This window comes from Scyliorhinus torazame, chromosome 29 (genome assembly GCF_047496885.1).
Source record: "Scyliorhinus torazame isolate Kashiwa2021f chromosome 29, sScyTor2.1, whole genome shotgun sequence".
NCBI lineage: Eukaryota > Metazoa > Chordata > Chondrichthyes > Carcharhiniformes > Scyliorhinidae > Scyliorhinus > Scyliorhinus torazame.
Genome location: NC_092735.1, coordinates 37,514,374 through 37,526,431, shown reverse-complemented (window position 1 = coordinate 37,526,431; position 12,058 = coordinate 37,514,374). Strand labels below are relative to the sequence as shown.

The window sequence follows — 12,058 nt, the reverse complement described above, 5'->3', positions numbered from 1 at the left end:
GGTGGAGGCCGGGATGTTGAGTGTCTTTAAGACAGAAGTTGATAAATTCTTGATTTCTCGAGGAATTAAGGGCTATGGAGAGAGCGCGGGTAAATGGAGTTGAAATCAGCCATGATTGAATGGTGGAGTGGACTCGAATGGCCTTCCACTCCTATGTCTTATGGTCTTATGGACTTGTGTGTGGATTGAGGTGGGCGGGGTGGGGCCACCAAAGTCGGTGCTGAAGTTAGAATTAATTGACTTGGTGTCAACCAATGCTAGCTCCAGCTGGCACTCGAATGCAGCACGAAGGGAGTGGCGCAGTTCTCGCCGTCCGGATTATAATGTTCAGCCGGGGCCCTATTCAAGTGAATAAGATACCGTGGCCCAACTTGGTGTTATTCCTGGCTGACACATTAACCAGCACAACCAAACTGGTCATTTAAAACTCTTTTTTGTTGTATCTTGCTGAGCACAAATTATGGTGTTTCCCTACATTACAACAGCTATTACGCCTCAAAAGCAATTCATTGTGTTCTGAATCCACAGAGGGCAGATGTTTCAGAAAGACAACCAAATTCTTTTTGCACCCAAACCAGGCTTTCATCCATCGACAGGGTGGATCAGAGACAAAGAATTTCCGCTGAGAATGGACAGAAATCTGGCGCGTCTTTGTTAGCAATAGCAGCAATATGGAGTTTCATCGTCCCAGGCTTGCCTGGTGCTCAGTGTTCCATTGTAAACCCCCCACCCCCCCCCCCCCCCTCCCATTTCATTTTATTTTCTAGGGCGTTGGAACAGTGGTGTCTGGAACTACGCTAAGAGGTCTGATCCGATTAAACGACATATTGCTGCTGGGACCCGACCCACTGGGGAACTTCATGCCCATCGCAGTGAAGTCAATCCACAGGAAACGGATGCCAGTCCGGGAGGTTCGAGGTGGCCAAACCGCATCCTTTGCACTGAAGAAGGTAACACTCAACTCCACACCTCGCTGATCCACGTGTGTTCGCTTATTCTCGCAACCGGTTGCGTGCATGTACAGATCCAATGTCGATTCTCTCCGCTTGTAAACAGCTCCTAGCCCGTGTGGAAGCGGCTCCATTGACCTCCTTCGATTACAGAGACAGAGAGATTTGCCAACACCGAAACAGGCCGTTCAGAAGTGGTCCATAGAACATAGAATTTCCAGTGCAGAAGGAGGCCATTTGGCCCATCGAGTCTGCACCGGCCCACCCACCACCCCACCTAAGCCCACACTTCCACCCAATAACCCCTCCTAACCTTTTTGGATACTAGGGGCAATTTAGCAATCCGTCTAACCTGCACATTTTTGGACTGTGGGAGGAAACCCACACAGACACGGGGAGGATGCGCAGACTCCGCACAGGCAGTGACCCAGCGGGGAATCGAACCTGGGACCCTGGAGCTGTGAAGTCACAGTGCTACCATGCCACCCATGCTACTGTTTACATAGGCCCCTTCCTTCCTAGTTCATCACGCCCGAACCTTTCTCCTTTTGTGGTTATCTAGTTTTGCCTTTGTGCATCCATGTAGCTGTGATCTTACTGAAACACAAGGTCCTGAGGGAACTTGATAAGGTGGTGGGTACCTGGAAGATGTTGCCTCTTGTGCCGGAGATTAGAACCACTGGGCAGTTATAAAAATAAGAGGGCTACCCTTTGAGACTGAGATGAATAGAAACTTTCTTCGGATGGTTAGTTAGTGTGTAGAATTTGCTTCACCAGAAAGTAGTGGAAGCTGGGTCATTGAATTTATTAAAGATAGAGTTGCAGTTTTGATAATGAAGGGCATACGGTATTGTTTGAGGGTGTGGGGGGGGAGGGGGGGGGGGGAGAGAGAGATGCGGGGCGCAGGTAGAAAAGTGGAGGCAAGACAAAGCCAGATAAGCCTAGATCTTATTGAATAGCGAGCAGGTTCAAAGGGACGAATGTGGAAAGTGCTATGTGCCTTACTTCAACAACTCCCTGTGCTAGCGAGCTTTGCATTATCGCCCACTCTTTAGTAAAGTGTTTTCTCCCAAATTCTACATTGGATTTTAATAGAATCCCTGCAGTGCAGAAGGAGGCCACTGGACTCTGTGTGGAGGCTCAGAAAGAGACTCCTAGCTGGGCCCGCTTCAACAGCCTATTCCCGCAACCCCACCTACCCTTTGGACACGAAGGGGTAATTTATCATGGCCGATCCACCTAACCTGCACATCTTTGGACTGTGGGAGGAAACCGGAGCGACCGGAGGAAACCCACGCAGACACGGGGAGAACGTGCAGACTCCGCACAGACAGTCACCCGAGGCTGGAATTGAACCCGGGTCCTTGGCGCTGTGAGGCGGCAGTGCTAACCACTGTGCTGCCGAGCCCATTTACTCGTCATAATATTATTATTAGTCATAATTTTGGACTGCCGTGCAAACGGAAACACCTGTGTGTTTACACCATCAAACTGCTTTCATAATTTTAAAGACACTAAATTCAACATTGACTCTCCTAAGGTCGGCAGCCTGCTTTTCCTGGTGGTTATAACCCCGCAGTTCTGGCATCTTCCTTGTAGATCACGGCTACTATTCCTTTTACAATTCCCAGGCGATGCTTCCACATAACGTCTAGAAGCGAAACTTTGCCAAAGAGAAAACAAAGGTGGAATGAAAATCACCCACACGAGAGGCGCAGATCTGAAATATATTGGGGTGCAAACTGAGGATTAACACACGGGAAAGTATTTATAGTTATTGGAGATCACAGGATGTTTAATTTGCATAGAAGACAATTTAACGGGAAATTGGACCCAGAGATTGGAAATTTCCTACTGTCTTGCAGCGTGAACATCCTGATGGATTCTAATATTTTCCTGAACATCTAAATTCCCCGTGTCTAACTCGTGCAGATTGTTTGTATTTTGTGAATACTGAAACAACCGCATCCGTGTGTCCTTTAACAAAAACTCCCCTGCTCAGAGTCCAACTTCCTCTTTCCCCACCCCCAGATTAAACGTTCCTCCATCAGAAAGGGAATGGTGATGGTATCTCCGAAACTCAATCCTCAGGCGTCCTGGGAGTTCGAGGGAGAAATCCTGGTGCTGCACCATCCGACCACGATCAGTCCTCGTTACCAGGCTATGGGTAAGCAAACTGGAAGTGGGCCCCCTCTGCGGCAGTGAGGGACACCTTTCATTAGTGAATCTTTTGTATTCCAGACTCCTGTTGAGGTTGGAATTTAGAAGGATGCGGGGGGGGGGGATCTTATAGAAACATAAAATTATGAAGGGAGTAGAGGATAGATGCGGGCAGGTTGTTTCCACTGGTGGGTGAAAGCAGAACTAAGGGGCATAGCCTCAAAATAAGGGGAAGTAGATTTAGAGTCATATAGAATTTACAGTGCAAAGGGAGGCCATTCGGCCCATCGAGTCTGCACTGGCCCTTACAAAGAGCACCCTACTCAAGCCCACGTATCTACCTTATCCCAGTAACCCCCACTTAACCTTTTTGGACACGAAGGGCAATTTATCATGGTCAATCCACCTGACCCGCACATCTTTGGACTGTGGGAGGAAACCGGAGCACCCAGAGGAAACCCACGCAGACACGGGGAGAACTTTCAGACTCTGCACAGACAGTGACCCAGCTGGGAATCGAACCTGGGACCCTGGAGCTGTGAAGCAACTGCTAACCACTGTGCGACCGTGCTGCCCACGGTAGCATAGTGTGCTGGATTTAGGACTGAGTTTAGGAGGAATTTCACCCAAAGGGTTGTGAATCTATGGAATTCCTTGCCCAGTGAAGCAGTTGAGGCTCCTTCATTAAATGTTTTCAAGATAGAAAGATAATTTTTTGAAGAATAAAGGGATTAAGGGTTATGGTGTTCGGGCCGGGAAGTGGAGCTGAGTCCACAAAAGATCAGCCATGATCTCATTGAATGGCGGAGCAGGCTCGAGGGGCCAGATGGCCGACTCCTGCTCCTAGTTCTTATGTTCTTAGGTGAGTTCCAAGCAGGAGGAAGTGGAGTATCCAGTGCCAACTTGACTTGATGCGTGGGGCTGGGTCAAACCCCCACACTCGGGGGTTTGAGCCTGTAATCCAGGCTGACACATCCCAGAGCAGTACTGAGGGAGTCCTGCACTGCTGACGGTACAGGTGTCTTGATAAGTCATTGAACTGTAACTCTGCTCCATCTGCTCTTTGGGGTGGATGTGACAGATCCTACGGCGGGGAGGGTTATCAGTATTCTGTGCAATATTTATTGGTTGCCCATATGTCAATTTATTTAATCTTTAATCTGGTAGCTAACAAGTTTCTGTTTGTGGGATCTTGCTGTTTGCAAATTGAATGAAGTGTTTCCACAACATCTTCAAAAAGTACTTAATTGGCTGCAACGTCCTGAGATTGTGAATGGTGCTATAGAAATGCAAGTCTGTGTAAATTCTATTCCTCCCTACTGGGTGAATCAGTCGGCAGTTTTATTGTGAACATTCTGACCAATTGCTCATTTAACTCCTCCTCCTATCCCACAGTGCACTGTGGCAGCATCCGTCAGACAGCCACCATTCTGTCTATGAGCAAGGACTGCCTGAGGACAGGGGACAAGGCCACTGTCCATTTCCGCTTCATCAAAACCCCCGAGTACCTCCATGCGGATCAGCGCCTTGTCTTCAGAGAGGGCAGGACCAAAGCAGTGGGGACGATAACCAAGGTAACAAAGAGGAGTGTTGGGCCTGGGCCGCCATTGGATCGTGACCAGCATCTGGGCCAGGATGATGGGAAGTACTTCCCATCCCCTCTGAAAAATCCAGAGAGCCTGCTGGGCCAGACATGGACAGGAATAAAACTCCTATTGGTGCACTTGTACAGAGCCCTGTATGCTGAGCTCGGGTCTTTATGAACCTTTGATTTGCAGTCCTGTTCCTGGAGACGTTTGGTTCTTTGATGGAATCTGTTTGGCCTCCTCCCTCCACTGCCCCCCACAAGCTCAACGAGCGTCTCGCTCATCGGCACAAGAGGCCATTCAACTCCTTGAGCCGGTTCTGCCAATTAATTAAGCCATGGCTGATCTGTATCTCAGCCCTTCACCAGCATCCCTAGATACCCATAACCAACAAAATCAATCAGTCTCCTATCTATTGACCCATGAGGGAGAATGTTTCAGATTTCCACTACCCCTTTCACTCCTGGGCAGGCTGGATCTAACTTTATGAAATAAAAACAGAAAAGGCTGGATAACCTCATCAGGTCTGGCAGCATCTGTGGGGAGTGGAAAAGAGTTAATGTTTCGACTCTTCTGCTGATTCTATGGTGTCTCCTTGTTTGAGATTTCCCTTTCGAAAGTTTTTAGCATTTAAACATCGCTATTAGATTGCGACTCGATCTTCTAACCGCCAGGGAATACAAGCAACATCTATACAACTGGCCTCGTAATTTAACCCTATGAAACCCAGCATCAAGATGAGCCAGATCCCATCCTGATGGGCACCATTCTCACTGGTATCGCTAATGGCCAGTGAGAGGATGCCTTCGCTGTCTTTTTAAAAATGTAAAGTATGCAATTAATTTACTTTTTCCAATTAAGGGGCAATTTAGCATGGCATTCCACCTACCCTGCACATCTTTGGGTGAGACCCACGCAGACACTGGGCGAATGTGCAAACTCCACACAGACTGGGGCCAGGATCAAACCCGGATTCTCGGCGCCCTGAGGCAGCAGCGCTAACCACTGCGCCGTTGTGCCACCCACCATCATTGTCTTGTCCCAAACCAGGAATGCTGAGGGTACCTGTAGTGTGTCTCCCTGCTTACCAAGCTGAAATCAGCTGATCTAGCAGAGTTCAGGGATTGACACTTCATTCCGATGTGATGCTACATCAGCTGTGCCATTTAATTCAACCTTTCCATCCATGGAATATTTGTCAGCATTTTGTTATCTCAATAACTTGCACCTTTACAATCGTGATGGTGACCTGACTGTGAGCAGAGAAAATGGGGTAAAATATTACAGCGTGTGTGGATTATCTGTGTGAGGTGGAGTCTGAGTTGCTGCTTAAGCAGGTTGTGGATTTTGCAAAGCAGTGCAGGCCCTGGGGAACGGGGAAAGCAGCATTTAGGTATTAGGAAACGTTCTAATTGACCAAACTGAGTTGATCGTAACCACTTGCTTGGGTTTGTCTCAAACCAGTTAATCCAGACCACAAATACATCACCATCTAACACCAAGCCACTCCAGCTAAAGATGCAGTCGACAAAGAAGGGGGCCTTGGTGAAGAAGGAGGAGGTGTTGGCAGCGACTGGTTCGACCCTGGAGGAGGGTCCCTCGTTGGGACAGATGGCAGCTCTACATACATTGAACCAAACACAGGTAGGTCTGGGTGTCTTGGGCTGTATTAAATTGCCTCCTTGGACTATCTGTACAACCAACAATGATGTGAGATTGAAACCTGCTGCACACTCGCCTGTGACATAACCCAGAGGAAATGTCATCACTCTGTGCTGGTGGTGATGGTGAATGTTGCAGGTTTTGACCTTCAGCTGTCTTGTCTGCTCACGTTGTCTCTGTCTCTCTTTTTGCTCTCTCTCGCTGCACGGTTTGCAGATGCCTTCAGAGGAGGATAAACAGAATCGAGATGTTAATAAGGAGAACAAGGTAGCTGCATGGATTCACTCGTTCTGTTTCATTTAGGGATGCGATTTGGTAATATTGGTGAAAAACCAGCAAGGCGGTTTGCCTCAGTGCAAGCACATTTCCAACGGCCAAGATTAATATGAGCTGTAGAATAAGAGGGGAAGCTGGTTAATTGGGTGAAAAAGTATGGGGATAAAGCTATTCGAAATGTTCAGAAAAATACATCACATTGAAAAACAGCTCATGAAGCAGGACCCAACCATGGCTGGCTCAGGAAGGTACAAATAGTATTTGTTTAAAAGAGGCTTACAATGTTGCGTGAAAACGCTAACAAGTCTGAGGATTAGGTGTGTTTCAGAAACCAGCAAAGGGCCACCAAAAGGTTGTTGTGAAGGAAAAATCGAACTTGGTAAACTAATCAGCTATAAAAACAGATTATAATCATAAAAAGGAAGAAAGTAGCATTACGATCCCAGACCCCAACAGCTGTTAAGACACCGGTTAGAAATCCCAATATTTTGTTTAATTCATAAGACTGTGAGGAAAGGATACTTGGAAGGCTGCAGGAGTGATTCCATGCACAAATAGGGATATGGTATATTGAAACAAACTTTATTACTAACTTCACCATCATAAACTAGCTTACAATTAGCAGTTAAACCATGCTTAATAATAAAATGAAACACTCCTACCTCTTTTATCTCTACTCAAGCAAAACTGATCTCTGGTCAAAATCCACTTTAAAATACAGTTAGCAAACACAAAGTGTACCTGCTGTACACTTGAATTGAATTCCTTTTAAAATACTGAGAGAGAAAAATCTGGTCAGGGAACAGCCTGCAGCTTCTTGTCTGTCTCAGATTACTGTTTAACCTGCCAGGCCTTTGGCAAAAAGCTCCTGTACTGTTCACGGGCAAATCTTTAACTGAGCACACATTGAAATTCAATGCCTCAGCCCCTGGCTCCTCCCATTAGCTATATCACACTAAGGCTAAACACAATGTCTCTGATTATCTGAGGGGCTGGTTTAGCACACTGGGCTAAATCGCTGGCTTTTAAAGCAGGCCAGCAGCACGGTTCAATTCCCGTACCAGCCTTCCCGAACATTTGCCGGAATGTGGCGACTAGGGGCTTTTCACAGTAACTTCATTGAAGCCTACTTGTGACAATAAGCGATTTTCATTTTCATTTCATTTCATCTGCTCCCCGGGGAACCATCTTTATATAAACAAAATTCCATTAGCCCTACTCCAGATAATCAATATACTTGGTTGGAATGAATGATGAGTTCATTTTTACGATGCTTTAACTACACCTCTGTAGCCACAAATTCCAGACTTCTTTCAAACCAGGATTTTTTAAAACATGACTTTGGCTGTCTCACTATCCTAGGTTTTTAACCCTTACTGCACCAACTACATATAATACAATATATTTGAAATTCCCTCAAAGTAGCTAGAGTAAACAATGGAAACAATTATCATGGGGAACGAGGAAATGGTGGAGGCCTTCACCAAATACTTTGCATCTGTCTTCACAGTAGAAGCCCCACGTTTCACAACCAAAACAGATGGTAACCTAGGGGCTTAAAAAGTGAGGAAACTGAGTATTGGAGTGGGTGGCACAATGGTTAACACTGCTGCTTCACGGCAGCGAGGACCCCAAAGAGGGGTGGCACGGTAGCAGTGGATAGCACAGTTGCTTCACAGCGGTCTGTGCGGGGTTTGCACGTTCTCCCCGTGTCTGCGTGGGTTTCCTCCCACAGTCCAAAAATGTGCAGGTTAGGTGGATTGGCCATGCTAAATTGCCCTTGGGTTAGGTGGGTTTACTGGGTTACGGGGATGAGGTGGAGGTGTGGGCTTAAGTAGGGTGCTCTTTCCAAGAGCCGGTGCAGACCCGATGTGCCGAATGGCCTCCTTCTGCACTGTAAATTCTATGAGCAGGGTAGGTGGATTGGCCACGCTAAATTGCCCCTTAATTGGGAAAAAAAAATGTTTTTTTTTAAATAAAGCATTGGAGAAAGTCGAGGGACTAAAACCCGACAAAACTCCAGGACATGATGGCCTACTCCTTAGGGTTTTATGAGGTGTCATACCTATGATTTACCAAAATTCCTTGGATTTGAGAATCCTCCCTTCTTGTTTCACTCATGGGATGTGGGTGTCGCTGGCTGTGTCAGCAGTTATTGCCCATTCCTAGTTGCTTTCAACCGAGTGGCATGCTCGGCCATTTCAGAGTCAACCACGCGGCTGTGGGTCTGGAGTCGCATGTAGGCTAAGCCAAGTAAGGCTGGCAGATTTCCTTCCCTAAAGGACATAGTGAACCAGATGGGTTTTTATAATCTTTATTGTCACAAGTAGTACAATAACACTGCAATGCTGTTACTGTGAAAAGCCCCGATTCGCCACACTCCGGCGCCTGTTCGGGTACACGGAGGGAAAATTCAGAATGTCCAATCCACCTAACAGCACATCTTTCAGGACTTGTGGGAGGAAACCGGAGCGCCCGGAGGAAACCCACGCAGACACGGGGAGAGCGTGCAGACTCCGCACAGACAGTGACCCAAGCCGGGAATCGAACCTGGGACCCTGGCGCTGTGAAGCAACAGTGCTAACCACTGTTCTACCGTGCTGCCCAAATTATAACAATCAACAATTAATTCATGATCATTACTTTTAATTCCATATATATTAAATTCACATTCCAGCATCTGCTGTGGTGGGATTTGAGCCCAGGTCCCCAGAGCATTACTCTGGGTCTCTCGATTATCTGTCCATTGACGATACCATTGTGCCATCGCCTTCACTAAAATTAGAAGTTGGCAAATGTTACATTGTTTTTAATAAAGGAGGGCAAGAAAACATGAATTTCAGGCCAGATAATCTAACATCAGTTGTTGGGAAAATGCTGGAATCTATATAAATGAAGTCTTAACTCTACACTAAGAAAAGTATAGTATCATTAGAACAAGCCAACATGGTTTTGCTGAAGGGAAATTCTATTTGACAAATTTATTGAAGTTTTTGAGGATGTAACTGGTAGGGTAGATAAAAGGAAACCAGTAGATGTGGTATACCTGGATTTCCAAAAGGCTTTCAATAAGGTGCTGCACAAAAGGTTACGGCTGAGTTGTTGGGTGTGGGGGGTAATATATTAGCATTATAGAACTTTGGTTAGTGGATAGAAAGTGGGCATAAACAGGGCATTTTCAAGTTGGCAGGCAGTAAATAGTGGATTACCGCAAGGATCAGTTTTGGGGCCTCTGCTATTTGCAATCTATATTAATGGCTTGGAGGAAGAGACAGAATAGGGGCAGCACGGTGGCGCAGTGGTTAGCACTGATGCCTCACGGCACGAGGTCCCAGGTTCGATCCCGGCTCTGGGTGTCCGTGTGGAGTTTGCACATTCTCCCCTGTGTCGGTGTGGGTTTCATCCCTACAACCCAAAGATGTGCAGGGTAGGTGAATTGGCCACACTTGCCTCTTAATTGGAAAAAATGAATTGGGTACTCTAAATTTAAAAAGAATAGACAGAACAATGTGTCCAAGCTTCATGATGATACCAAGCTAGGTGGAAAGGTAATCTGCGAGGAAGACACGGGCTGCAAGGAGATATAGACAGGTTCAGTGTGTGAGTAACAAGATGACAGATGGAGTATAATGTGGGCAAGTGTGAAATTATTCACTTTGATCATAAGAATAGAGAAGCCGAATATTTTATTTAAAAGGTTTGGAATTTGTAAGCTTTGATGTTCAAAGGCACTTGGGTGTGCTGGTTCGATAACCTTTATTGCAAAGGGGTTGGAGAACAAGAATAAAAAAAGTCTGGCTCCAATCATACAGGATTTTGATGAGACTGCATCTGGAGTACTGTGTCGAGTTTGGTCTCTGCATTTAAAAAAAGGATACGCTTGGAGGTGACGCAGCGGGGAGGAGGTGGCTGTCCTATGACGAGAAGCTGAGTAAATTGAGTTTATATTCTCTGGAGTTCACAAGAATGAGAGGCAATCTCATTGGAACTGACAAGACTCTGAAGGGGTTTGATAGGATGGATGCTGAGATTGTCTCCCTTGGTCGGGGCAGCACGGTAGCATGGTGGTTAGCACCATTGCTTCACAGCTCCAGGGTCCCAGGTTCAATTCCTGGCTTGGGTCACTGTCTGTGCGGAGTCTGCACGTTCTCCCCGTGTGTGCGTGGGTTTCCTCCCACAGTCCAAAGACGTGCAGGTTAGGTGGATTGGCCATGCTAAATTGCCCTTAGTGTTGGGTGGGGTTACTAGGTTATGGGGATAGGGTGGAGGTGTGGGCTTGGGTAGGGTGCTCTTTCCAAGGGCTGGTGCAGACTCGATGGGCCGAATGGCCGCCTTCTGCACTGTAAATTCTATGATCTATGAAAACACGGGAGAACAGTCTCAGATTAAGGGGGCCGATCATTTAGGACTGAGATGAGGAGAAATTATTTCACTGAACGGGTGGTGAATCTTTAGAATTCTATACCCCAGGGTTATGGATGCTCCATCTTTGAATCTATTGAATGCTGTAGGATAGACAGGACTTTAGTTTCAGGCAATTAAGAAATATTGGGAGCGGGTGGGAAAAATGCATTTGAAGCCCAAAGACGGCCATGAATGGCGGAGCAGGCTCGACAGGCCGCATGGTCTATTCCTGTTTCTGCCGAGATCAGTGAGCCGCGTCGCAACAGAACATAGAACATACAGTGCAGAAGGAGACCATTCGGCCCATCGAGTCTGCACCGACCCACTTAAGCTCTCAAGGGTTTAGCACAGGGCTAAAGAGCTGGCTTTTAAAGCAGACCAAGGCAGGCCAGCAGCACGGTTCAATTCCCGTACCAGCCTCCCCGAACAGGCGCCGGAATGTGGCGACTAGGGGCTTTTCACAGTAACTTCATTTGAAGCCTACTTGTGACAATAAGCGATTTTCATTTCATTTCACTTCCACCCTATCCCCATATCCCAATAACCCCTCCTAACCTTTTGGACACTAAGAGAAATTTATCATGGCCAATCCACCTAACCTGCACGTCTTTGGACTGTGGGAGGAAGCCGGAGCACCCGGAGGAAACCCACGCAGACGCGGGGAGAACGAGCAGTGACCCAGGCGCTGTGCTGCCCACAATGAGGGGGAACAATCAGGATTCCTGATATCGCATGTGGCAAAACTAGTTTGAGCCCATTCAGCCCATCGTGGCTGTGCTAGGAGCTGAACTACACCAGTGAGCCAGTGCCTTTGAGAAGGGAAATTTAAAAAGTAGACATGAATTTAAAAATCAACCCAAATACTGCGGATGCTGGAAATCTGAAACAAAATCCCGGCAGGTAAGGCTGACACCTGTGGAGAGGGAGAGGCGGTTAATGTTTTGGGTCTCTGCCCTTCCATCAGACGTGAATAAACTTGGTTATTGCCATTACAAATGGGCAGGTTTATTGAGTTTTGGT

General features: G+C 46.9%; 1 protein-coding gene across 4 annotated transcripts in view; it reads left to right on the top strand.

Moving 5' to 3' along the window:
• Positions 1 to 12,058, top strand: part of LOC140404069 (GTP-binding protein 1-like) — a 29,081-nt gene that overhangs the window by 14,523 nt on the left and 2,500 nt on the right. For 2 of the 4 annotated variants that reach the window (XM_072492437.1, XM_072492436.1), the window contains exons 8-12: positions 768 to 950; positions 2,982 to 3,117; positions 4,506 to 4,684; positions 6,161 to 6,340; positions 6,575 to 6,625. In XM_072492437.1, coding sequence (XP_072348538.1) covers positions 768 to 950; positions 2,982 to 3,117; positions 4,506 to 4,684; positions 6,161 to 6,340; positions 6,575 to 6,625 — 729 coding nt within the window. The remainder of the gene's footprint in view (positions 1 to 767; positions 951 to 2,981; positions 3,118 to 4,505; positions 4,685 to 6,160; positions 6,341 to 6,574; positions 6,626 to 12,058) is intronic. The other 2 variants (XM_072492439.1, XM_072492438.1) reach the window with 1 other exon arrangement.